The 25,400-nt window shown below is 42.7% G+C and overlaps 1 protein-coding gene across 8 annotated transcripts in view; it reads left to right on the forward strand.

Annotated features, from left to right (window-relative positions):
* Positions 1-25,400, forward strand: part of LOC126279103 (dachshund homolog 1-like) — an 854,344-nt gene that overhangs the window by 127,113 nt on the left and 701,831 nt on the right. For 6 of the 8 annotated variants that reach the window (XM_049979575.1, XM_049979579.1, XM_049979577.1 and 3 more), the window contains exon 2: positions 4,050-4,178. The exons of the other annotated variants lie outside the window; for them this stretch is intronic. In XM_049979575.1, the coding sequence (XP_049835532.1) occupies positions 4,050-4,178 (129 nt within the window). The remainder of the gene's footprint in view (positions 1-4,049; positions 4,179-25,400) is intronic. 8 annotated transcript variants of the gene reach the window in all.

Genomic DNA, 25,400 nt, shown 5'->3' on the forward strand with positions numbered 1-25,400 from the left:
AATCCATCTAATCTTCAGCATTCTTCTGTAGCATCACTTTTCCAAAGCTATTGTTTTGTTCTTGTCTAAACTCTTTATTGTCAACGTTTCACTTCCATACGTGGTTGAACTCCAGATAAATACCTTCAGAAAAGATTTCCTAACACTGAAAGTTATATTCAGTGTTAACAAGTTTCTCTTCATCATGAACACTTTTCTTGCCATTGCAGTCCACATCTTATATCCACCCTACTTCGGCCATCACCATTTATTTTGTTGTCCAAGTATCAAAACCCATTTCCTACTTCAACTGTCTCGTTTCCCAATCTAATTCACCGGATCTCCTGATTTAATTCGAATACATTGCATTATCCTAGATTTGCTTTTATGGTGTTCACCTTGTATGTTTTTCGAGACGCTGTCCATTTAGTTCAACTGATCTAATTCCTTTGATGTCTCTGGTACAATTACAACGTCATTGCCAAACCTCAAAGTTTTTATTTCTTTTCCCTAAGTTATATTTTAGTTTCCAGACCTTTCTTTTGTTTCCTTTACTGCTTGCTCAGTGTATAGATTGAGTTAGATCGGGAATAGGCGGCAATCCTGTCTCACACCCTTCTCAACCCTTGCTTCCTTTTCATGCCCCTCGGCTCTTATAACTGCCATTTGGTTTCAGTATACGTTGTAAACAGCCTTTTGCTCCCTGTATTTTATCCCTACTAACTTCAGAATTTAAAAGAGAATTTTACCTCTCAAATATTCCATGGGACTCTCTGCCTCCCTCCCTCCTCCCCCCCCCCCCCCACCTCTCTCTCTCTCTCTCTCTCACTCACTCGCTTTCTATGTGCTCTCCACGCCCCAACTCGGCTGGTATTTTGTTGAAAAGACCTCGACTTTACAGTGTGTCAGAACTCGAACGGTCCCCTTCATTTTTAAAGGTACAAAATGAACAGTATTTTTAAAAAATTGAAAAAGATCATAGCCAAGACGTGAGATTTCATTCTGTATCTACATAAACAAATGCACTTACACATACACTAGGCTCCCATGATTTCATCTGTTGACGCTTCTGGATTAAATTAAAAATAACGCCCACTCCCAGTTCTGACCAAGATTTTATAGAGCTTTTCCATTTTTATAATCAAAATTCCAGAACAGGACATCCTCTCTCACTCAGTCTCAACTGGGACTCGGCAGCTGATACGTCATACCTCGGGCTGCTCTACCTTTGGCTAGTGAATGAAACGCTTTTTTTTATTAGTTTAGAAACACTTCCACCACGATGTGAGCTTTCACTGTGCAACGATTTAGTCAAGTACGTCCCCTATCTTTTTCCAGTGTTTATATTGACAATATCATTCATAAATGGTTTTTTATATTAAAGGTCACGTCAGTTACTGATAATTTCAATTCCATGACGCTGCTACTTCCTGATTATCATCTTATAATAGGAACGCATGAATCACAGTTTCAAATTGCATTACATGACTTAAATCGGTCTTAAATACGAAGTGAAAATTTCGACTGATAAAACAAAAGTGTTGGCAATTTAAGGACTGAAACCCCTAAGAGCCAAATTTATTATAGATGGGCAAATAACTGAACAGAAGCGAGAGTTTTAGTATCTTTGTGGTAATTTTTTTTTCATACCACATAGTGCATAGCTAAAATTGGCCAGATTCAGACATTTCTCTGGAATTATACAACATGTCATCTGTGTCGGCCTAAGAAACCGAAGGCAGCTACATGACTTAATAAAATATGAGTCAGAATACTAATAATAGCTTATTGTCTCTTAAATTATGTCACATTCTGTCAGGCACTGCCAAAATGTTTAATGTGTACAGTGCAATGTGAAGAGAAATTTATGACAACAGAGATAGCTTTATTTACACGGCTATGCAGATACACGAAATGCCTGATCTTTTTGAGAGTGAGCTTCGGTAACAAGACGAGTCAGTACTGGAGGCGGCCTGAACTGACAGTTTACACGGCGATAGAACAATGCATCATTTTGTGAATCAGCCACAAGAGAGAGAGAGAGAGAGAGAGAGAGAGAGAGAGCCAGGCCAATACCAGAAAGTGACAGATCTCCAACACAAATCGTACCACTTCTGTTTCAGTTTCTTCAGCATTCCGCAACGAGCGTTAAAGCTTATTTCGTGGAAACGATACGCAACTTTCCTACCATGCAGATAAATTGTCAACCAAAGTTGCCATTCTCGAGGGTGGTCGATGACAAACGGTGTTGGTGAATTAAGAAAAACTTGCTTATAAGAAGCAGTAGTTGAAACAGGAACCTCACTGTATAAACGTTTATCTTTCTTGCCGTTGCTGAAGAAGAAGAATTAGGACCGGCAGTGACTTCTTGCCACCTAAATAACTTTCCTTCTACAAATCGTGCGTCTCGAATTTCGCCATTTACAACGTCACGGTGGTGCGGCGATTGTACAGAGAACATCAGAATGCCGTAGACTCAAGTTTTCACGTGCAATTCAAGCCGTAAATGGGAAAATGTCTGAAACAACTTTACAGTAATAAAGGGGTAGCGTTTATTACGAACTGGCAACTGTGTATCAAGAAACTGGATGGAATTTTACTCATTTGTTCGTCTTCGAAGAAAAAAAGAAACGCTTATGTCGGCTTTTACACCAACCCTCCGCTCGTGACAGTATATACGTTTATATGTGGCATGACTTGCTGTTTAAATAATAACAACGTTTTTCGGCTGCCCTATTTCCAAGACGACGGACAAGATGGGCAAAATAAGGGTAATGTTTATTACAATATACAATGATAAAATTAAATAAATGCTATCAGTGAAATGCGGTTTTGTTACTATTCATGATTTATTGCATACAATAACAACTAATAACACTGAAATTCTGTTTTTTATGAAAAAATGTATCTTACTAAAAGAAAATTTCCTCGAAACAGAGATCTCTCTGATCTCGCTATTCACCACCATTGCGCATTTCTTTTTCTTTTTTCTTCTTTTTCTCTCTCTCTCTTTTTCAAATACGAAAAACTACGTATGTGAAATTTTACCTCTTGTTATCCTTTATCACGCTTTCTTTAAGTGATCTAGTAACATGGAAATCCGTACAAAAACGTTTCACGTTGTGTTACTATTCGCTCGCGTATCAAGTGATGTGTGTTCTATGTGTCATTGGTTTTTACCTTTTGTGTACTGCCTATCTGAGGCAGGAATGAGGAACCGTCCCGGCATTCTTCGAGTAAAGAGGTGTCGTCGGGTAAAGAGGTGTGCAAAACGGCTGAAGATGTACTTCCAAGCTTATCAACGTGCCAAACCATTGATCGTTAGTACGCGTGGCTGTTTAGAGCAGGGTCTGGCCATGCACCTCTTCTCGAAGCAAACACTTGTTTGCATTACGTTGCTCGACCTGGAAGAATATAGAGAACCCCTATAAAAACGGGGGAGCGGTAGAAGCAAGGTATAAAAGACAACTGTGTCTTAAAATACTGTATCTGTGCCTACATGTAATCTGTGCAGCTCACTATGATGAACGTAGTAGAGGTTATTTTTTGATATCATTGCCGCACGAGAAAAAGTAATTTTACCAGTTATTTGTCCGTTCCAAATAAATATGTATTCAGTGGCAATAAAATATACCTTAAGTTGAGCATGGCCTACATTCTCGCTATTTTGATGTGAATATTACTGCTTTCCGGAAAACTTGGCTAATGTGAATGTATTCGTAGCCATTGTAACGGTTACACACAGTGAATACTTTACAATCTTTACATAAGTAAAATAAACGATTTTGCATTTAATACTCAATTCAACTGAAGTTAAAACGATTATGCAGTGACAGTATGCGGGAGAACTGAACACAAAAGAAAAATTACCTAATTTTTGGTTTTGGGTTCTCAGCCATTTCGAAAAAATTGTCACTTGTCTAGTGATTTAAATTTACTTTAGGGAGCGTGCATTTTTATTAAAAAATAGTAAACATGTTGTATTTGTTACTTATGTATATATATATTAGTGTTGCTTTTTGGGGAGGATATTGCAAATACTACATCTCTGGTTCGTTGATTTTTCGCAGCTCGTTGTCCTTTCGCTGTCGAAGAAACGCGCTCATGCCCTACTTCAATCAGCAACTTTGCCCTCGTCGGGATACGAACCAACAGAACGACTTAGACGAAGCGGGCAACCCGTTCCACCACCAGCTCGCGTACGTTGACTTTTCTAAATTTTCTTGCCTAAAGTTGTTTTTACTTGTTTCTGCACACAAACGCCAAGCGAAAATGCGCAGTTGTGTTCATTATAACGGACGGAAGTCGTTCTGTAATCTGAGACCGTACATGGATGTAATAAACCTTCACCAACTGTTAGATACTGCTTTTGTGAAACAACTTTGCATTTCTTGGTCATAGCAGATCGAGCGGATTGTTTCCTTTCCATTCACGGGTTCGGAAACAAACGATTTCCACATCGCAGACCCAGTGTAACAGTGCTAGTACTGGATTCTATTCCGAGACAAATACTCCAGCCCGGTTCGGAAATTCTTAAATAGGCCTTTTGATCAGTTAATGTCCGTATTGGTATACCGTTCATAAACATGGTAAATAACTACAATTAAAAATATTTTCTTCTGTTGGAAGCATGTAAGTCAGCGCATTAAAAATAAACAAGCGCTGGCTGTCCAATGCAGTTCCAACTGGCATTCGAAATCGGAGGCAATTCATCGATAATGGGTGAAAGCCGTTGAATATTCATTTGCCAGGCTTGTTTATATGTCCCCTCTCTGTCCGTTATAAGAGCTCAGCTGAACTGAAAAGAAAGTCACAATCATTCTGGACAAAATTTATTAGCCTGAGTCGTTATACTGGTGGTCAAATTAAGGCGTAATGCGCGCAATTATTTATGAGAAATAGCTCGCTTGTTAGCTGTAGCAATGCATGTTGACTGTAGTAGTAATTTTCTCCCAATTTCACCGGCTCTCTTCATTTCTTTATTTCTTTCCCGTTTTCCTTTGCTCACCAACATATATTCGCTTTCACCACTAGCACAAACCGACGAGAATAACGAAAGGCAGGCTTCAGACGAGAGCCGCATTTAGAAAACGAAGAGATACGTGCAGCATGTATGCTATTCTTAAGTCTGTTTATTTTATTGTCAATTTGCGTACGGTTGCGAAAGACGTGGTAATTCAGAAATGGAGCAGACATGCTTACTTTGAAGATAAGCTTAAAACTTTGAGCGAAAGAATTTATGTTCTCGATGATGAATCTATCACTACCATTAGTATTCATTACTTAACCACTCTTCCATAACTCATCATACCTAACATACCGTATCGCTGAGCTCATCACACTACGTCTGAAAGCAACTACTCCATATGCATGGTAGTATCAGTGGTCTTTAATTAATTGTGTTCATTGCAGTGAACGGAAGTTGTTCTGTAATTTGAGACCGATCGGTCTCGAATCTAACAATTACAAGAAAAATTTAAACCATCACAGATAACACGTCCTAAATATTACAGTGTTTTACTGAATTCTATCCAGTACTTGAAAACATATAATTACTCTGTTAACAAACTGAAAATTACAACACTAACAAACTAGTAGATGAGTTTGAGACTGCAATCCTTTAAAAGGCATCTTGGTATTTAAGCTAGTATTTCTATGTTACCAAAGCAATAAGGTACTTTAAAACCTGTAATTCGACCTGGGATCAGAACCAGCTTGTCAGTTGTCATTTACAACCTATTCATAGGTTTATCAGAGGTGGAAGACACATAAAAAGCTATTGGCAGTGATTGCGTATTCACTTCCGTCGGTTCGTGCTAGTGTTTGTATTTTGTTATACTTATTTTCCCTTAAAAAATAGGCCTATTAACAGCATTCTCCATCTGAAAGTGATTCATTCGCTTTCCATTATCACTTTCTTCAGCGTGGTTATTGTGGTGTCAAATTAGTTTCTCCCTTGTTTTAAACGTGTAACAAAAATTATTTACACTATTTTACCAGTAGTTCTAAGAACACGTATCTTCTGTACTTCGAGGAAATATTTTAAAGGTAATTAGGAGTCCCCTCTGATATTTTGTTTTCATCTAAAGTGTTCATAGGGTTCGAACGAAAATATTAATGTAACCAATAAGCAAAATCTTTTCTTTGGAATTTGTGCCTTTTTCTGGGAAATGTGTGTTATTGTGTGAAAAATAAAACGTAACTGGGGTGAAAAGCTAAGCTCTAATAACCATGGTTTGTTATGAGAAGCTACGAATTAAACAAGTGTCCAGTCTAAATGAGTTATTATCGACCATAACGACTTCTTTTAAATTCTCAAGAACTGTCTTTCAGAGATCTAAGGAATACGATTCTTTGTTTTACATTGTCAAGAACTATCTTATAGAGATCTGTGGAATAGGACTCACATAATTTAACGAATAACATCAGTTCAAATTAAAATACGCAAAAATTCTACAACGTTTTTGTATATGCATGAATATTGATATTCTTTGGTGGATGGGTCATTCTATTCCAAACATACTATTGTTAATTCTGCCTTATGAATGATAAAATTTCCGTCTGTTTCAATCTCTTTTCAGTATGTAATCACGTCGGTAACAGGTCTTCTCGTTTCTAAAGTGATTCTCCGAATTAGTTATATATACATTATACAGCTCCTCCCGAGTTGAAAAGAATTCGTTGGATAGGGAGGGGGATAATGTAAGCCAAATTCAGTGATGCTTCAGAATTGGCTCGTTTTCCAACTAGATCAAGCGGACCATTGGCCTACTTCTACAATCCACATACATTGAAGAGCCAAAGAAAGTGGTACACCTGCCTAATATCGTGTAGGGCCACCGCAAGCACTCGGAAGTGCCGCAACACGACGTGGCATGGACTCGACTAATGTCTGAAGCAGTGCTGGAGGGAACTGACTCCATGAATCCTGCAGGGTTGTCCATAAATCCGTAAGAGTACGAGAGGGTGGAGATCTCTCCTGAACAGCAGGTTGCAACGCATCCCAGATGTACTCAATAACATTCATGTCTGGGGAGTTTGGTGGCCAGCGGAAGTATTTAAACACAGAAGAGTGTTCCTGGACTGGACGTGTGTGGTGTCGCATTGTCCTGCTGGAACTGCCCAAGTCTGTCGGAATGCACAATGGACATGAATGGATGCAGGTACGTCTTACCTGTCGGAGTCGTGTCTAGATGTATCAAGGGTTCCGTATCACTCCAACTGCGCACGCCCCACAACATTACAGAGCTTCTATCAACTTGAACAGTCCCCTGCTGAGAAACAGGGCCCTTGGATTCACGAGGTTGTCTCCATAACCGTACACGTCCATCCGCTCAATACAATTTGAAACGCCTCTCGTCCGACAGGCAAGATGTTTCCAGTCATCAACAGTCCATTGTCGATGTTGACGGGCCCCGGCGAGGCGTAAAGCGTTGTGTCGTGCGGCCAGCCATTAAGGGTACACGAGCGGGCCTTCGGCTCCGAAAGCCCATATCGATGATGTTTCGTTCAATGGTTCCCACGCTGATACTAGTTGGACCAGCATAGAAATCTGCAGCAATTTGCGGAAGGGTTGCACTTCTGTCACGCTGAACGATTCTCTTCAGTCGTCGTTGGTCCCGTTCTTGCAGGATCTTTTTACGGCCGCAGCCATGTCGAAAATTTGATGCTTTATTGACGGTACACTCGTGAAATGGTCGTACGGGAAAATCCGCACTTCACCGCTGCCTCGGATATGCTGAGTCCCATCGCCGATTAGAACACCACGTTCAAACCCACTTAATCTTGATAACCTGCCATTGTAGCAGCAGTAACCGACCTAAAAACTGCGTCAGACACTTGTTGTCGTATATAGGCGTTGCCGATCGTAGCGCCGTATTGTGCCTGTTTACATACAGGGTGTTACAAAAAGGTACGGCCAAACTTTCAGGAAACATTCCTCACACACAAAGAAAGAAAATATGTCACGTGGACATGTGTCCGGAAACGCTTACTTTCCATGTTAGAGCTCATTTTATTACTTCTCATCAAATCAAATTATTCTTGGACTGGAAACACACAGCAAGAGAACGTACCAGAGTGACTTCACACACTTTGTTACAGGAAATGTTCAAAATGTCCTCCGTTAGCGAGGATACATGCATCCACCCTCCGTCGCACGGAATCCCTGACGCGCTGATGCAGCCCTGGAGAATGGCGTATTTTACCAGAGCTGTCCACAATACGAGCACGAAGAGTCTCTACATTTGGTACCGGGGTTGCGTAGACAAGAGCTTTCAAATGCCCCCATAAAAGAAAGTCAAGATGATTGAGGTCAGGAGAGCGTGGAGGCCACAGAATTGGTCCGCCTCTACCAATCCGTCGGTCACCGAATCTGTTGTTGAGAAGCGTACGAACACTTCGACTGAAATGTGCAGGAGCCCCATCGTGCATGAACCACATGTTGTGTCGTAAAGGCACATGTTCTAGCAGCACAGGTAGAGTATCCCGTATGAAATCATGGAGGTGAATCGAGGAAGTACAGTACATACTGACGAAACTAAAATGAGCTCTAACATGGAAATTATGCGTTTCCAGACACATGTCCACATAACATCTTTTCGTTATTTGTGTGTGAGGAATGTTTCCTGGAAGTTTGGCAGTACCTTTTTGTAACACCCTGTATATGTGTGTTTGAAAAAACTGGCTTTGAGCACTAGGGGACTTAACATCTGAGATTATTAGTCCCCTAGAACTTAGAACTACTTAAACCTAACTAACCTAAGGATATCACACACATCCATGCCCGAGGCAGCGCCTAGTACCGCTCGGCCACACCGGCCTGCCCTCTGTGTTTGAATACGCATGCCCATGTCAGTTTCTTTGGTGCTTCAGTGTATCAGCTGCGCCGCAGCTATGACAGTTACAAGGGTGACAAGGTAGCGAGTGTGTCTGCTCGCCGTCTGCCCGGTGATACAGACGTCAGAAGGCAGCGGCTGACAGCGAAACTGCCCCTTGTCCGCTGGCGACCACCTGCCGGGCAAGGCTACAACAGGAACCGTTACACCGGCCGGGGAAAAAAACAGCGCGCAGGTCGGCGGTATTCGCGAGCTTTCTGGGCTGCTCACACAGAAAGGGCCCTAAAAAAGAAAGCGCGGCCTCCTACGTCCAGTTCCGAGATCACGGACACCCGCGGTAGGTAGGGAGCGTCCCGCGAGAACTTGCAGACGCTTGTTTTTTTCTCCTTTGATTTACTATACGGTTCTGTGTCTTCCTCTAGAAGTCTTGCATACCGCTATGGCACCAGTGTGAATTTTCAATTGGAGACAAACCACTTCGCTCTGACTAAATAGTAGCAGTTCTTGGAGCGCGAGAATCCAGCCTTCTGCAGTAGGTTCGATATACCACTGAAACTTCGTAACTTTTAGATGAACTCCGAAATGTAGCAGATAGTGTTTCTCATGAATTTTCGCCTCCATCCCGTACAAAAAGTAGATAAAACTAATCAATGGGTGAGGCGTTCAGACACAAACATGACATAAAAGTGAAGTTCTGTGTACCACATAGTTATACAACGAGTATTCTAATTACAGATGGTATCCTTGCCTGCCTGCCGACAGAGAAGTGGATGGGGGGGCTCTATGTAGAAACACTTCGTTGCAAAATTTATACATCTTGGCTTACACAAAGCATCAAACGAAACCTAAAGATGTGACCAGTAGCCGAAACACTGATCTTGGTCTTATTACTTCGACACATTGTTCCGTCTTCATTTTTTCTTTCATTTTAATTTTTAGCATTCTGTGTGTTATCCACAATCGGTTTCCAATCATGACTTTTTTTGTGAATTAGAACATTTTTCATTTGCATGGGAATTATTTAATAACTAATGCAAGTGAGTTAAAACGTGAACAGCAAGATACATCTGCAAAGAACTTCAGTTAAAGTACTCTGACCACCAAGTAGTTCATTGTTTATTCATTTTATTTTGTGTGTCTAGACTATGACTGTCGACGAATAATAAAACTTCCTCGGAGTGTTGTTTCTAACATTTACATGACGTTCAATATTTGTGGCTTACCTTATTACGAAGTGAAAATGAGGGCAACTCGAAGAAAATATTATAAAAGAGAGCAGAATGTCATGGAAGAAAATTCGCCACCTAGTCGTATATTCTTAGGATAGTGACCTGTTTTGAGCGACGATGCAAGTATCACCACAGCCGTAGCATCTCTTTCCTTCTTAGATGTTGCCGTTTATTTGTGTGTGTTAGCTTTTTTCCATATGAAACTGCGGTTTAAAAACAACCCATCTTACGATTGAGCCGTGGTATCTTCATAGTTGCTTAACGCTAAATAGGTAGTCAATGATTTTCTAAAATATGTTACCATTAACACGGTACGCAAACATTTTAGGCCTAACCGCGACTGCAGAGAAAATAAACTGGAACAGCAAATGCATGCAACCAACCAGCCACATTTTAAATTCTCTTGAAGCGTTTCGTTACATTATACCTCTAGATCAGATGGAAAGAATTAGTGTTAGTATATTGTAAATGTTATTTTCTGTATACGATTATTGTGCGTTATCTATGGCGCTACATAGAAATGGGAACAAAAACACTGTACCAAACGTCTGGTTCGAAGAGAAGCCATTACGATCTATTGCATTTTGTGTTAAGGTGGAATGCTTCAGTTTTAAAGTACTTTCACTTTGCAGCACTCTTAGGGCAAGAGAATAACGAGTTTTTCTATTATTTTAGTAACGATTCGGAGTTAGATATGCACTGCTGTAATATGTTTATCCATGTGTCTGCTTTAGTCTACTACTATTATTAGTAACTACAAAGCAAACAATTATCAACATAAAATGTGGTGCTATGAAAGAATACTGAAGGTTAGATCGAATAACAAATGAGGAAGTTCTGATCGAACTGAGGAAAATAGAAATTCATAGCACAATTTGACTGAATTGAGGGATCGGTTAATTGGGCACATCAGTCTGATAACGTAAGGAGGGGTGAGGGGTAAATATTATAGAATAAGACCAATGTAGAAACACAATAAACAGTTCAAACGGATACAGGTTGCAGCAGTCATGCAGGGATGAAGAGACTTTCCCAGGGTCGAGTATCATGGAGAGCTGCATTAACCTAGCCTTCGAAATGAAGACAACAACAACAAGTTACGTCAGAAAATTTGTTGTACTTGTTTGTTTTGCCTTTTTCTGTGTATATATAAGTTCTATATAGTCTGAAATTAGATCCTACATGGAATTTTTGTGGATGAAAATGCGCTATGTCACCGGGCCACAAATGTTCGCTGTTGGTTTGAAGAACATTCTGGACAATCGGCCGAATATTTGGACCACCTAGATCGCCCGTAATCGAGAGGTGCACAAAATCCTGCACCGGTAACACTTTCATAATTATGGATGGTTGTAGACACAGCATGGGTCAATATTTCTGCAAAGGACTTCAAACGACTTGTTGAGTCGGTTCCAAGCTGAGTTGCTGTACTGCGCCGGCAAAAGGACATATCCCATGGCTTATGTCACCTCAATGTGTGCCACTGTTGATGGGCCGTATGCCCGAACACCGGTCTGGCAGTTACATAATTCTACATGCAGCTTAGAGTGTACAGCGACGTCTTTACTCTGAAGAAAATAGAAAAAGGGAAACTCGTGTTCAAATGCCGCATATCATGTCTACTGGGCGAGATGGACAGCTGTCGTTAGCTGGTTGGTTGTCGGAAGACGAGTGACTCGAAGGTCTGCTGAGGAATGCGTTCCGTCCCGGGGCAGACTCCACGGACACGGAACAGTAACACGTTTGGTGCGGGGCCGGTCCAGCCCGGGGTAGAATTACTAATGCGTGAATTATGCGCACTGGGCCTCTGGCGGACCGATTTCGGAGCCTGGAAATTACACGGCGCAGGCGCCGCCGAGTCCCGCGCTTTGGGGCGAAACAGCCGGCCGCCTCAATTTTATAGGAGAACAGCCGGGAGGTAAGGGGGAGCAGAGAAGGGAGGAGCGCTCGCCGAAACGGGTATCACTGCTGGTCGCAGGAATGTGCTAACTGCCCGACCTCCGCCCCGTCGTTAAGCATCAACCGCTTACAACAATAAAAAAAAGTGTGTGTGTGTGTGGGGGGGGGGGGGGGAGGGGGGGAGGAGAGTGTTCCAGACTAACAACGTAAAAGCTGATGATAGGCTCAGAGTGGTCCTCTAGTTCGGCTGTTCCACGAGTATGTCGAAGTCTCTTCTGCTTTTGGGTCTAGTCGTTAGGGTCGTTGGCTGCAGACTCTTGGATCTCGAGATCAGTTCTCGGTGACTAAGACGGAAACGAAGAATAAGGCGTGAACTTTGTGTACAGCCAAAGCGTGACAGAATGCGGGTTATGAGAGTGAAGGAAAGGAGAATATGACGAAATACACAACTCCCCCATCACCTAAATGAAAGAAATTCGGTTCTGTGATTTAAGTGTGCCAGAAATGTCCAAAGTAGATTGTTCTTTAGACAGACATACTGGTAACTCAGCTTTTCCTTATCGTCTTTGGGTGGCCATGTAAAAACGTGACTATTGTTTCTGGAAATGCGGGTTCAGTTGACAGATATCAGCTATCTCTATCGATATTCATTCTATCACTACCGATATTCATTCCTTAAACTGTACCGGATTTGCATCGTGACTGAGTTGTGGGGTTGCTATTTGCTTTGTAATTTGTTGGTCAATGTGGACGAAATTATTTTGTGTGTAGTGAAGAGGAAGAACACGTACTGAACTGATCAGGAAACTATTGATTTCTTTTACGTAAGTGAAGGATATATTACATAATTTAGATAGAAAAGCTATATGATTGTAGATATATTTGCCGAATCACCAAAACTGAACTGCTTGGTAACAATCCTACATCTTCCGTAGATGATTAATTTGTAAATTGCTGTAACCACTCTCGATTTTAGTGGCAAACTCTTTCGTGCACAATCAATGACTGTGACAAACGATTCGCAAATACTATTCACTGCAGTAGGAATCTGTATTTATTCATTTCGAAGTTTTTTTAGCCACTCCAGATCTTCAAAATGTTAGAGCATCCGGCAGTGATCTCTTGGCAATGTTTTTCCACAGTGCATTGGATATCTTAAAACAGTTTCACAGGCGTCGGTTGTCCTGGATAAGATTTTTTAAGATACGCTCCTCCTTCTTATATGTTTACGGACTTCTGAAGGAAGTAGAACTCTCCCTTCATTTAAAAAAACCCTAGGTAAAAAGGACACGCTTTGTATGGCCTTTTTCATTTGTTTTCTGGACTGAAAAAATTTGAAATTCCTCACCTGATTTGTAGAGCGTCTAACTCATTCAAAGTGTATTCCTGCAAATTACATTTGGTGTTTTACTTTCTGGTGCAAAGACGAATGGATTTTGTGGTTTTGCACCTCCCGAACATGCTAGGTATCGATGTCATTGAGAAAAACACACTGGAACGTTTGCTTTGTGCATTATTGATAGCCATATTGCACGCTAATCGTGTCGTAAAACGGAGTGTTTTGAAGCTAAATGGTGTGTTAATTGAAATGAGTGGAACTAATGGCGTGAATTCCGATTTGTGATTTTCTTCCCCCGGTTAATATTTGAAATGAGTGGAATTTATGGTATAATTCCGATTTGTCATTTTCTTTGTCGGTTAATATTTCCGCATCTATGACGCTGTGTAGAAGCTGTCCACATACCAAGAAAGTTGAGCAAATTTAGGAATTCTTTGGGAAGTTCACATTTTCCTCTTGGTTGATCATTGTATCAACGAATTTAAGTATTTTTCTTCCCCTGGAATCATATTCTGTATTCATTGACATACTTGCTGAGGTACATCACTTTTTGTCGATAAAACTATTCGATCACATAACCGTTCTAAGTAGTATCTAATTACAAGTGCATACACTTTTTTGTTGAGATGTTCCTCTGCCTTTATTACAACGCACACCCCGTGGGTTAAGACGAGTTAGCAAGAATTTAGATCAATGCGACATGTGCAATTTCCGAGTTGTATTCTACACCAATCGAGAATGTTTGAAAACATTCGTTAACATTTGGAAATATTTGTACAAGGCTGAGAACTTTGCAGCACATCTCGAGTCTTTACGCTGGAAAAATACATTGATGTGAAAGAGACTGGAGATGTGCCGGTGACGACGACGATGTGATGGCAACAACATCAAACACTCGTATCTCCGCATCAACCTAATTAACTGATGTGGCAACACCAGAGTTAGAAGCAGTGTCTGGCAGTGTGTGTGTGTGTGGCGGGGGGGGGGGGGGGGCTTAATGTATATCCAGGGTGACCAGAAGTAGAAGTACAAAAAAAAGAGGACAAACAGCTTCAGAAAGGAGGACACAAATGTTAGATAAAAGAGGTCACATGGAAAGAAACGTCCAAATTTAATTAATTAATTGACATACATAAACTTATTAACTTTCATTTGTACTTTTCTGAAGACCAAATTTTCAGTAGAAGTAGAAAATTGCTTAGCAGATAGTTGAAAAAAATAGATAGGGAAATTCTTTTGAATTATAGAGGAGCTTGAACGTTCCTTTAACAGATTCAAGTTTCAGCCAATTCCTGTCACCAGTGTTGCAGTGACCGAAAATACTCTTTCTGCATTTGCATTGTGCCCTGATATACTGAAAAAGTATTTGACAAGTTTTAACACTTCTGAATAAGATTCGGCAGAAATACTTTCACAAAAATATTTGACTCATTTTTTACTGCAAGATAACCCATTCTGTTCTGTTTCAGAAATTGCCTAAAATTACAGAATTTATTTTGCAAATACAAAAGGCTTTTTTCGGCATCACTGTACATTATATCTTTTTTTTGAGAGACATCCATTTGAAACAGGAAAAGTCGTCAAACACAGGCAGCCATCTCTTAAATATTCATAGCACGATTGATTCTGCAACATAGCTTCCTCCATAGAAAGTTTAACTTCTTTCTCAAAGAACACACTCCAAATTAACAGAAAGACTATCAATAAACAGTACTGAGTACATGACATGAAGCCCACAATGCAAAGCCAAGACAACGTGAATCCGGAACTGAGAATACGGAACTGAAATTTTAAATAATCGATATTTGCACCCGCTTATGGATAGATTTGTGACCATTAAATGTTAACTTGGTGAAAAAGAACAGTGTACAAATCCGCAAGGATTACAGAAAACAGATTAAAAAGGAGACATGTCCGGATTTATCCGGACGACTGGTCACCCTATATATAGCGTCACCTTCACCAACCAACACTAATTTAAACAGGGTGTACAAAAAAGATGGTATCGCATATTAATACAGCAAACCAGAAGAAAAGTTCCTATAATGATAAGTCCAGACACAAATATCTTTTGAGATATGGGCCGTTGAAGATCAACAGCTCACAGCCTGTATTTTACTTACAGATGAGTGCGGATTCACAAGACATGGCATGGAATGGTACTACAATACGCAGGTGCAAATCCTGAATAGTCGTGGAGATGAAGCATCAGGATCGCTTCAATATCAATGTGTGGGCAGACCGATAGTGCTGCACATTTTATCAAACGAATTAACAGGTGCAATGTATCGCCGGTTTCTGCGCGATGAATTACCAGAGCTGTTCCAGAACACAGCCCTTGCAGAAAGAAAGCAACTTTGGTTTATGCACTACGGGACTCCATCCTTATTTTCTACCGATCGTGCTGCTGTACTTCAGCCCAACATTTAATGGACTATATATTCGTTGAGGAGGAGCAGTGGACAGCCTCACCATTCTCTGGATCTGAATCCGTTAGATTTCTGGCTATGGAGAAGGTGTCGGTGCATGCGCCATCAACAATGTGCAGACGTTACAGGAGCGTGTGACCAAAGCATGTAAGGCAGTCCGAATGGAGCCAGGTGTACCTGGAAGAGTATTTCCTTGACTGTCTATATGAGCAGCGATTGGTTTCCGGACGTATCATTATAGGAGCTTTTGTACTAGTTTCCACCGATTCTACGTTCTGTGGGAATACGTGACTTTTTACTGAAACTTTATTGATTGCGACGATACTTGTAATTCTCTTTCACTGTGTTGGCGCCTCAGAGCATCTGGTTTAGCGAAATCGATTCAAGTCTGTCGTCTGAACACGTCAGTGAAAATCGACTTCGCCAGTTTTCGTCTTTTGTGAGTATCGTCGCATATAATCGTGGTGAGAGAGCGCCCGAGGGCGGAAATAGGGTGCCACAGTGTTCGGCGTTGTCGACGGCTGTGTTAGGTGGGTGTGGGCCGCTGCCCCACGGGGTGCCCTGAGGTGCGTCCTGTCCCAGGCGCAGCGGGTGTCGCGTCCCGTTACGCCAAACTGTTCCAAAGAGGGCGGGCTGCTGCCTGGCCTGAGCGTCCCTTTGCCATTTTTTGCAACAGCAAAGTGGACTCATCCCCGCAAACACCAGGGAGAGGCACGCGTGCCGCACAATAGGCCACCGAAGAAAGAGAGAAGGAAAAAAAAGAATAATGACAGCCCAGCCCGCGCTGGGAAAGTTTGCTCAGTTTCGAGGACCCCTTATCCCCCCGAAGGTTTACAGTCGTAGAGTGCTACAGTGGTCAGGAAGACTCTCTTCGCATTCCGTATCACCGACAGTCCCCGAAGGCGCAGCGATATAAAATCAGTTATAACCTTCTGTCATGCTTGTTGGAGTACGATGACGAATGTTTCTCAAGTAAAAGGCAATTACGTTTAGAGCGTTACAGGCGCATATCTAGGGTGATCAGACGTCCGGATAAATCCGGACAAGTCCTCTTCTTTATCTGTTTGTCCGGAGTCCGGTCGGATTTTTACGTTGTCTTCCTTTTTCGCAAAGTTGACAGTAATAAAATTATATTTGCAATAATTCCGGTTTTGTTACTCTTCCCTTAAATACCTTATCTACAGATTGCAACAGGATCGTTGATTTTATCGATTCGTCACTACTAATCATAGATCGAGCCTTAAGCGAATACAAATATCGATCGTTTAAAATTTCCATTCCGCATTTTCAGTTCCGGATTCACATTGTCTTGGCTTGCATTGTAGGTTTCATGTCATGTACTCAGTACTGTTCATTGATAGTTTTTCTGTTGATTTGGAACGTGCCTTTGTGAAAGAAGTTAAACTTTTTATAGAGGAAGCTATGTTGCTTTGTCAATCGTACCACAAATATTTAAAACAGGGTTCTATATGTTTGACGACTTTTCCTGTATCAAATGGATACCTCTTAAAAAAGATGTTAACTACATTGATGTTGAAAAAAGCCTTTTGTCTTTGCGAGATAAATGTAAAGCTTTTGATACTGAAGATGTAAAATGTTTTGATCGGTTCCCTAATTTAAGGAAATTTCTGAAACAGAATAGCAATGATACTGAAATTAGTGTATTATCTTGTAGTAAAATATGGACCAAGTATTTTTGGGAAAGTTAGGTTGTCGATTGCCATTCAGAATTGTTAAAACTTGTCGAATACTCTTTCAATATATCCGGGCACAATGCTAATACCGAAAGAGTATTTTTGTTCGCTACAACACAGTGGATTGACGAAAGGAATGGGCTGAACCTTGGATCTGGTACGTTCATAGGTCCAGTATTATTTAAAAGAATTTTCCTGTCTATCTTTTTATAACTAACTGTTAAGCAATTCTACACTTCTAGAAACTCTGATCTTCAGAGAAGTACCAATGAAAGTTACATAATGAGTGCTATGTCTGTTTTTTTTTTTTTAATTTGAACCTTTGTTTCCGTGTGTCCACATCTTTCTAACATTTGTCCTCCTTTTTGAAGCTGTTTTTCCTCTTTTAATGTCTGCATCTGGTCACCCTAGTCATCGCCAAACGAATCAGTGTATTAAATTTGAATTATTTACTTATTTATTTTGTTGTGTATCTAGTTGCCCATTTTAACCTTAGTTTTGAAGACGTTCCACAAAAACCAACACTGACTGTCGTTATAAATAATTTATAACACCGAATATCACGCAAAAAGGAATGCAATCCAGTGATCCACCTGAAGGGCCTATGTCCCCGAAACGCGTCGTGGAAAAAAAACTTAAGTGGCTGACACTGATAACTGTTTTAATTTCTCTTTTAAAATGAAGTATGTTACAGTGTGTTTCAGTAAGTCAATACTGCCAGCGAACATGCGCGAAGATTCAGAATTATACCGTTTGGAGATAGTTGTCGTTCTTACTTTTATTGTTCCAAAGAAAAAGTAAAGCAGTGAATTTCCGTCTTATGCAAAATACAATTGTTTTGCATGTATTATACTTTCTACAGGTTCTCATGGTTTTTTTACGGTGTCGTGTTCTTTCCGTTGTTTCAGACATAGCAAAACACTTATTTTGCTCACTTTCGCTCTTTTACCACATAAACAAATGTTTTATTTGGTCAATGAAACACAAGTATCATATAACGCTCGTCCCGACGGCAGATGCATCAGTTGGTACGCTTGCGAAAGAATTATATTTCAACACTTACAAATAGACGTGTAGTTCATACTGCCAATAACTGGCTGTGCAACACTTTTCTCTTCAGAGAAGTGATGTACCCATGTTAAGGTAAGGCGACAGTACCAGAACAGCAGTTGTGCTCTTTTTGCCACCACGGCTAATTTTTGAGGAACTTTCGAACAGCTGCATTAGTGAAAAAGTTTAAATGGTGAAACAAACAAATGAAATAAGATACTAACTACATTTAGACTTTAATCAGGCCTTCCGTATCCTGCGAAATCCACCGTGTAACTGAAGAAACATGTTAAGTGCAACAGAAATCCTTTTCTGTTTTAAAACTGTCATGACAGAATCACTGACAATCGAGAATCGCTTCATACGGAAAGATATACTCGTAAACAAACCAAGTACTTGTTGCGAATGCACAAATAATCTCAAACGGTGAGAAGTATTCTGCAAAATTCGGTAGTCTATAAAAAGGGGAATTTTATGTTACAGCAATTAGCATTTGTAAATATATCAAAATATGATTACTGGAAATTTTCAGCACAAAGTAAACTCTAATCAGAACGAAGATAATTCCCAAAAGTAAAACGGTAGGGTATAATACTGCCAGGAATGAAATAGTCGAAACATTAAAGAAAGACAAAATGAGAAGAAATAATTATTTAAACGATACTATGTCGCAGGATCAATATTAATGTACCATGATCAATTTGTTCGGAACATTACTGAAAAGTCATCTTCAGAATATTGAACACTGCCTTGAGAGGGCAGTGGATACAAAAACTAAACAGACAAAGAAGTGCGAAAAGAGTCTATTCCTTAACAACGATCTGTGACATCTAAAACAATGATATTTGAGGAACTTTGATCTGATTCACTGTTGTCACAAACATTTAATTCGCTATGCCCTGGAATAGGAACGAAATGGACCCCACAACGAAAAGACGTGTATAGTACTCCCCCGTGTGAAGAACAACATGGACCACAGCAGAAAGGAATGACCACGCAATTTCACTGGAGCTGCGGCAGGAGACTATAGAGAAAATGTAATGAAGTTAACAGGGTAGGCTAGCGGACGATGTAGTTTTACTTCAGGCAGAGTGAATAGTATCAGAGGTTCGGTAGTAGAAAGAGAAGAGAGTTTGCATATGAAGGCATCGCTTGTATAAATACATACATATTGCCATTTATGTCGCAAAGTGCCACAAAAGTATGTACACGTACGCTTTTTTCACTCCTTAAAGTGTACAAGTAGTCGTTAGTTGACATCGAAGCCTAGGTAGGTAGCTGTGGTTAACCAGAATTAACAGTCTCGGCCGGTTCACGCCCAGTCTCTGCACGGTTCACTTCCCTTGATTGCCTCCCATCCGTTCCCGCCTGTGGAGGGCCTCGGGTTTTGTGCGCTACTGCGTTAGCTACTGTCCTCTCTTCATGTACAATGACAAAACGAAAGAAAAGAATCTCTTTAGCCGCCCCTACTACTGGAGCAGCAGCCCTCGCAGTACGCTTGAAGTACCCGGGCGGCCTCTTTAGAACCCGTCGTGCCACCCCTTCCCCTCCGATGACACCGTGCTCGTCCCTTCCCTTTCTCACCTCCCCCACCCCTTCCCCTCTTCTAGAATCGGCCTATTCCAAACCGACCCATCCACAACTCGTCACTCGGACGCGCGCTTTAAGGACAGTAGACAAAACGCAGGGCGGCTACCGCAGTTGCAAATGGCTGACCACGCATCCACAATTGTGAAAGCCGAGTTAGGGGGGGGGGGGGGGGGGGGACTAACACGGCACATTGCGTGCGTACTCTTCTGTCTGAAAGACTCGCGGTACGTGGGAGGGGGGAGGGGAGGGGGGTCAGGCTGCGAACACGCACGCACCGCGCATACATCTGGTGGCTGGCTGTGTGTGCCAAGGAAGACTCGCGGAGGGGGTAGGGTGAGAAGGGTTGGAAAAGAGTGGGGTGAGGTTTTGGGAGGAGGGGAAAGAAGGTGGGGGGGGGGGGGAGAGGGTGCAGTCGTGTGTCCGGCCAGATGGAATGCCGCCTCCCATATTAGCGGCGGGCCATTCTGCCCCTCCGGAGCGGGCGCCAAGGAAGGGAAAACTACATATTGGGACGGCTGCAGCAAGGCAGAGTGGGCGTGTCCCCGGACACGGAATGGAATTTTAACAGCGACGAGCGGCCGGCCTGGGGCAGCCCGAGGTGCCGCCGGCGCTGGAAAAAAGAGGGACGGAGGGCCCGCTAACAGTGAGGAGATTGACATATAATATTAAATTGTACCATCAGGAGCGGCGCTCCAGAGACGAGATTCAATAAAACGCGCGCGATGAGAAATACGCTACGCAAAGAGAGAGCGTCGGGCTAGGGGGAAGGGGGGGTGGGCAGTGCCACGTTTTATGCGAGGCGGGAGGGAGGGAGAAATTCTGCCCGAGAAGTGAATTACGGAAGCGCTTTTATCTGCGTGCTCGATTGTCACCGGGCAGTTAGGCGCGTTCGGGTTATTTTAGGGGAGATGCGGCCGCGCTAACTTTGTTCTCAGCTCCCAAGTTGGGGCGATTCCCTGGAGACAATTTACTAACAGCAGTTACATGCCGAGAAAACAACCGCACCGAAAGTTTCTGAAGAAACGCCCACCCTCTGCTGTGTCGTGCGGCAGAAACATCTTTTGTTACCTAGAAAGTGCTACTGCCAGGGTAGGTTCTCGATTTCTTTCAAATTTGCCTCGCTAAATCAGCATTTCCAGCATCACTGGTTCTTATCATCGAGTTCTATCGACGCCATGCGTTTCGACAGCATATTATTATCCTCAGGAGCCTACGGTGCAGTAAATGTCGGCGGAATATACAGTCAATTTGTTATTCACACGAAGCAATCGTGCTTTCGTACGTGTTTAGCAGGAAGCGCGGAATAACTGCTTAGTTATAAGTCAAAGAATTCTCCAACCGTAATTATCACCTCTCTAACCTGCCCTCTCGCTGCAAACATTTATCTTTTTTTTTCACCAACACCGTTACCACTAATACCATATTTATACGTGAGGTTCCTACTCCTTGTTCACTCCATTGTTTGTATTCACATGTCCTAAGCCAGATTCTGGACTGGAAAAAGGCCGGCCAGTGTGACCGAGCGGTTCTAGGCACTTCAGTCTGGAACCGCGCGACCGCTACGGTCGCAGGTGCGAATCCTGCCTCGGGCGTGGATATGTGTAATGTCCTTAGGGTAGATAGGTTTAAGCAGTTCTAAGTTCGCTACAACCAGGCTGGCTGATAGTTAAAAGCAGCGGTCGTTGATCCTGAGCGCTAACTGCAGTTTTATCGTGACTAACGGGATACGTGGACAGGCTTTTTGTGTCGGAAGTGTCTCTACCGGCAGTCTCATTGCCAACTAAAGGTCGGATATCAAGACGTCTCGCGGAGGGACCGTATTTGTTTTCTTCTCCGATGAAGTTTTATTCATCCGACTAGGAAACTGAACAGGTGATAGCCATTGAAGAGTCCTCTTTCCGGTACTCGTATGGGGAGCAGACACCAAGATACTCAGGTGTGAGGGGGTCTCCGTTCCCTCTGCGGGCGAGCCAAACTGCCTGCTTAGGGAGCTGGTGAAGCTGCTCCGTGCTCGACGCCCACGCCGCTACAGGCGTGACCGTCTGCAGTGGCGGCGTGGCGCGTCCTTGCGGAAGGCTGCCGGCTTTTTGGCAATGGCCGTGACCCGGCTGGAGGAGGCGAGGCGCGACCGGTTCCCGCTGGCCCAGTGCGCTGGACCTGGAGCTGGAAAGCTGGAACCACCCGCCGCGCTGACTAAGGCCGCGGGAACGCCGGTCCGCCCCCGCCATCGGCTGTGTACCTATTGCCTGTCCTGACGAGGCGCGCACTCTGCTAGTAACTGAGCGCCTTTTACACTGCCTTATGTGCTTCTATGTCTCAGTAACACTCAGTGGTGGAGAGTGTATCTTGTAGCACTGTCACTCCCCCCCCCCCCCCCCCCCCTCCCCCCCACCTTTTCCTGTTCTGTTCGCGAATTATCCGCGGGAAGAATGACTAGTGGCAAGCCTCCTTGTGAGCTTGAATCTCTAACTTCAGTTTCATGGCATTTTGGCGAGATGTATTCAGGAGGCCAATATGTTGATTGACTCTGTTACGAACGTTTGTTCTCTAATTTTTAACTTAACTACCCCGCGATTCATAACACCAGGAAAAAGAAAAGGGCGGCGTGTCCGTTCCACCTGAGTGATAGAGAAGCCACAAGACAGTTGGAAATGGGATGGAGAGGGGTTAGACTAGACCTCTGTAAAAAATCCAAAGTACTAGGGAATCAGCCTAGACCGTACACTGTCACGTAAAGGCACTGCACTGAGCTCAGAGAACGATATATGCATGATCCTGTATTGCACGTAAACGGACTGAACCAACACGGGTAGCGCAGACTGAAATGCTTCGATGAGCAACAACGGGACTATGTTTCGCAGCTGGAGAATATGCGGCAGTAGTATGGGAGACGTCTTGCCACTTCAAGCGAGTAGATGTTGCCTGAAAAGAATCAGGATTGTCGTCGGTTGTCTGAGGCCTTCAGCTGTCTACAAAATTAACCCACTTGCCGTCATGGCACCACCAGATATCAGACGCAAAGCAGCTGGTGAAGTAGAGAGAAGAAAACAGCAAACCAACCCACGACACTTAATGTATAGCCACCAAACAGTTCCAACTCGTCTCAAGTCAAAGAAGAGCTTTCTCCAACCGACATTACCGCTAGGAGGCCCACGTGAGACGCAGAGTTGCATGAGGGACTTCAGTTGTTCTTGTAGCATCTGACAGTTGAGTAACTAGTAACTCCGAGCTACTTCCTCGGGTACCAAAATAACCTCAGACGAACCGCACTGTTCTTATTTGTGTCTTCGCTATTTTCTATGTGAATCTTGCCAGGTAAGTGTCCCAGAGGAACAGTGCTCAGATGTCGCTCTAGCGAGGGTTTGTAAGTTAGCTCCTTCGCTGGTGGTCTGCACTTCCTAAGGATTCTTCTAATGAACTTCAGTTTAGGAACTGCCTTTCTTATGACGCGGTCGTTCCACATAATTGCCTCCGTACGCATCTCCCCCCCCCCCCCCTATCCCCATCATGCGTTTCGTGATATTGCTCTAGCCTTGCGAATTACACACATACAGCAGCGTCTTCCACGAACAGTCACCGACGTTATTCACTAGGTCGTCTTTGTATATTGCGAACAGTAGTGGTTCTATAACATCCCCTAGGCGTACATCCGAAGACACTGTTAGGTCAAAAGACTTCTCTCTCTTAAGAACGACATGTGAAGGGACTTTTTTAAACTTCGTATCCACAAAGATAGGTCACATTTGAATTTCATCTCTGGCAGTCGTCGTGTTCACGAAAACAAACTCATTTCGCGCTTCGAGTATGTTAGAGAAATTAGTTTATTTGAAATCATCCTCTAATCATATTTATCCGATTTGTTCACTTACAAACTACAAAAGGTTCGGCAGAAAGCAATGTCTAAGCGAGACTGATCAAGATTCTGTCCGGTCACTCAGCTTTTCCTCTTTCGTGCTCTTTGTAAAGTGATTGAAGAAAATGGTTGGACGGTTGCTTTCAAAAGGATATGTTCGATTTCCTTCGTCTTCCTTGACGAAACAGAGCCTGGCGCCAATGAACTCGCCGTCGACGAGACATTGAGCCATAGTCCTTCTAACGTTTTATGTGGAGAGCTGATGCTCCTTTACAAGAAGGTAAGGTATTTCAAGTTTACATTAGGGCATCGATGTGTGTTCTCTTGTTCTATTTCGTTTGTTTTTGTTATGACCTACTTCGCGTTAGCGATGAAATCAGTACAGGGGTCGCATTACCAGGGTTGGATAACGCAGGTGTTAACAGTTTTTAGTGGTTTCGTCAAAGAATTATTGTTTATTCCTTTTAACTGATTTCTGGGCACTGCAAAAGGATATATGTTACACCAGCGGTCGACTTGAGCCGTTCCCCTTCTAAATCCAAGCTGCGCCATATCGAACGGCAAGGTAACACTTCTGGATACAATTGACCGTACACGTAACAGACAGGTATTGGTTAATGATCGACATGACATTCCTCGGGAAAACAATTGACAATAAAGCTACAAGTTATACACTCTCTTCCAGCGTTCCAGAAACTGTGGACAGGCATTTCGCGTGCACCCGCCGTGACCGCGAGTGAAGTTGCATTCAGCACCTGATGTCGATCTTTTACTTCGCTGTTCAAAGAATTTGATCCCCAACATTGACAGGTACCAGTGAAATCCTACGCTTTTGGCGCTACAGGGATGTGCGAAACGGTAACGAATTTAGATTATGCGGTCATCTGCTCGTTATGGTCCGAAACAAAGGAACGGTCATTGGGCAGCTTAGACGCCCGCAGGACGCAGTGTGGAGAATTCAGAGTGTGCGAGTAACATTTCCCGGGGCACGGCACGCGTTCCGTTATTACCGCTCCGGTGAAAGGCAATAATAATCCATTCTTGGGCCGATTGTCTGTGCAGATTGGGGCGGACAGATGCAGATAAACTTTATGTGGCGTACGTAATGTGATAATCTGTATGAAAGCTACCGGGAGAAAATACCAGTGGCCGAAAGATTACGGTATATATTGCAGATAATCGTAATTGGAGCGCCATAAGGAAAGCAACTGTAGGCAGTTTCATTTTACAGCCGCGACCAGATGTCTGTTGGAGATGATCCGGCGACTTTGGCGTTATTTCAGATGCTCCACGCCTTCACCCGGCTGTGCGATAAACACGAACCCGTCTTGGGTGCTACACCAAGCCCGGGTAGAGGTATGTCCTCCCGAACCGTAAGGAAGGAACCATAACAGAATCACTTTATTAACCGTCCGTCTGCCTGACGGTTAAAAACCTTTTCTTCTCGATAACGGATAGAAGTTAGACGTTACAAGTTGAAATTTATGTCAATACTAAGGTG

The sequence above is a fragment of the Schistocerca gregaria genome, chromosome 6 (genome assembly GCF_023897955.1).
Source record: "Schistocerca gregaria isolate iqSchGreg1 chromosome 6, iqSchGreg1.2, whole genome shotgun sequence".
In the NCBI taxonomy this organism is placed as follows: Eukaryota; Metazoa; Arthropoda; class Insecta; order Orthoptera; family Acrididae; genus Schistocerca; species Schistocerca gregaria.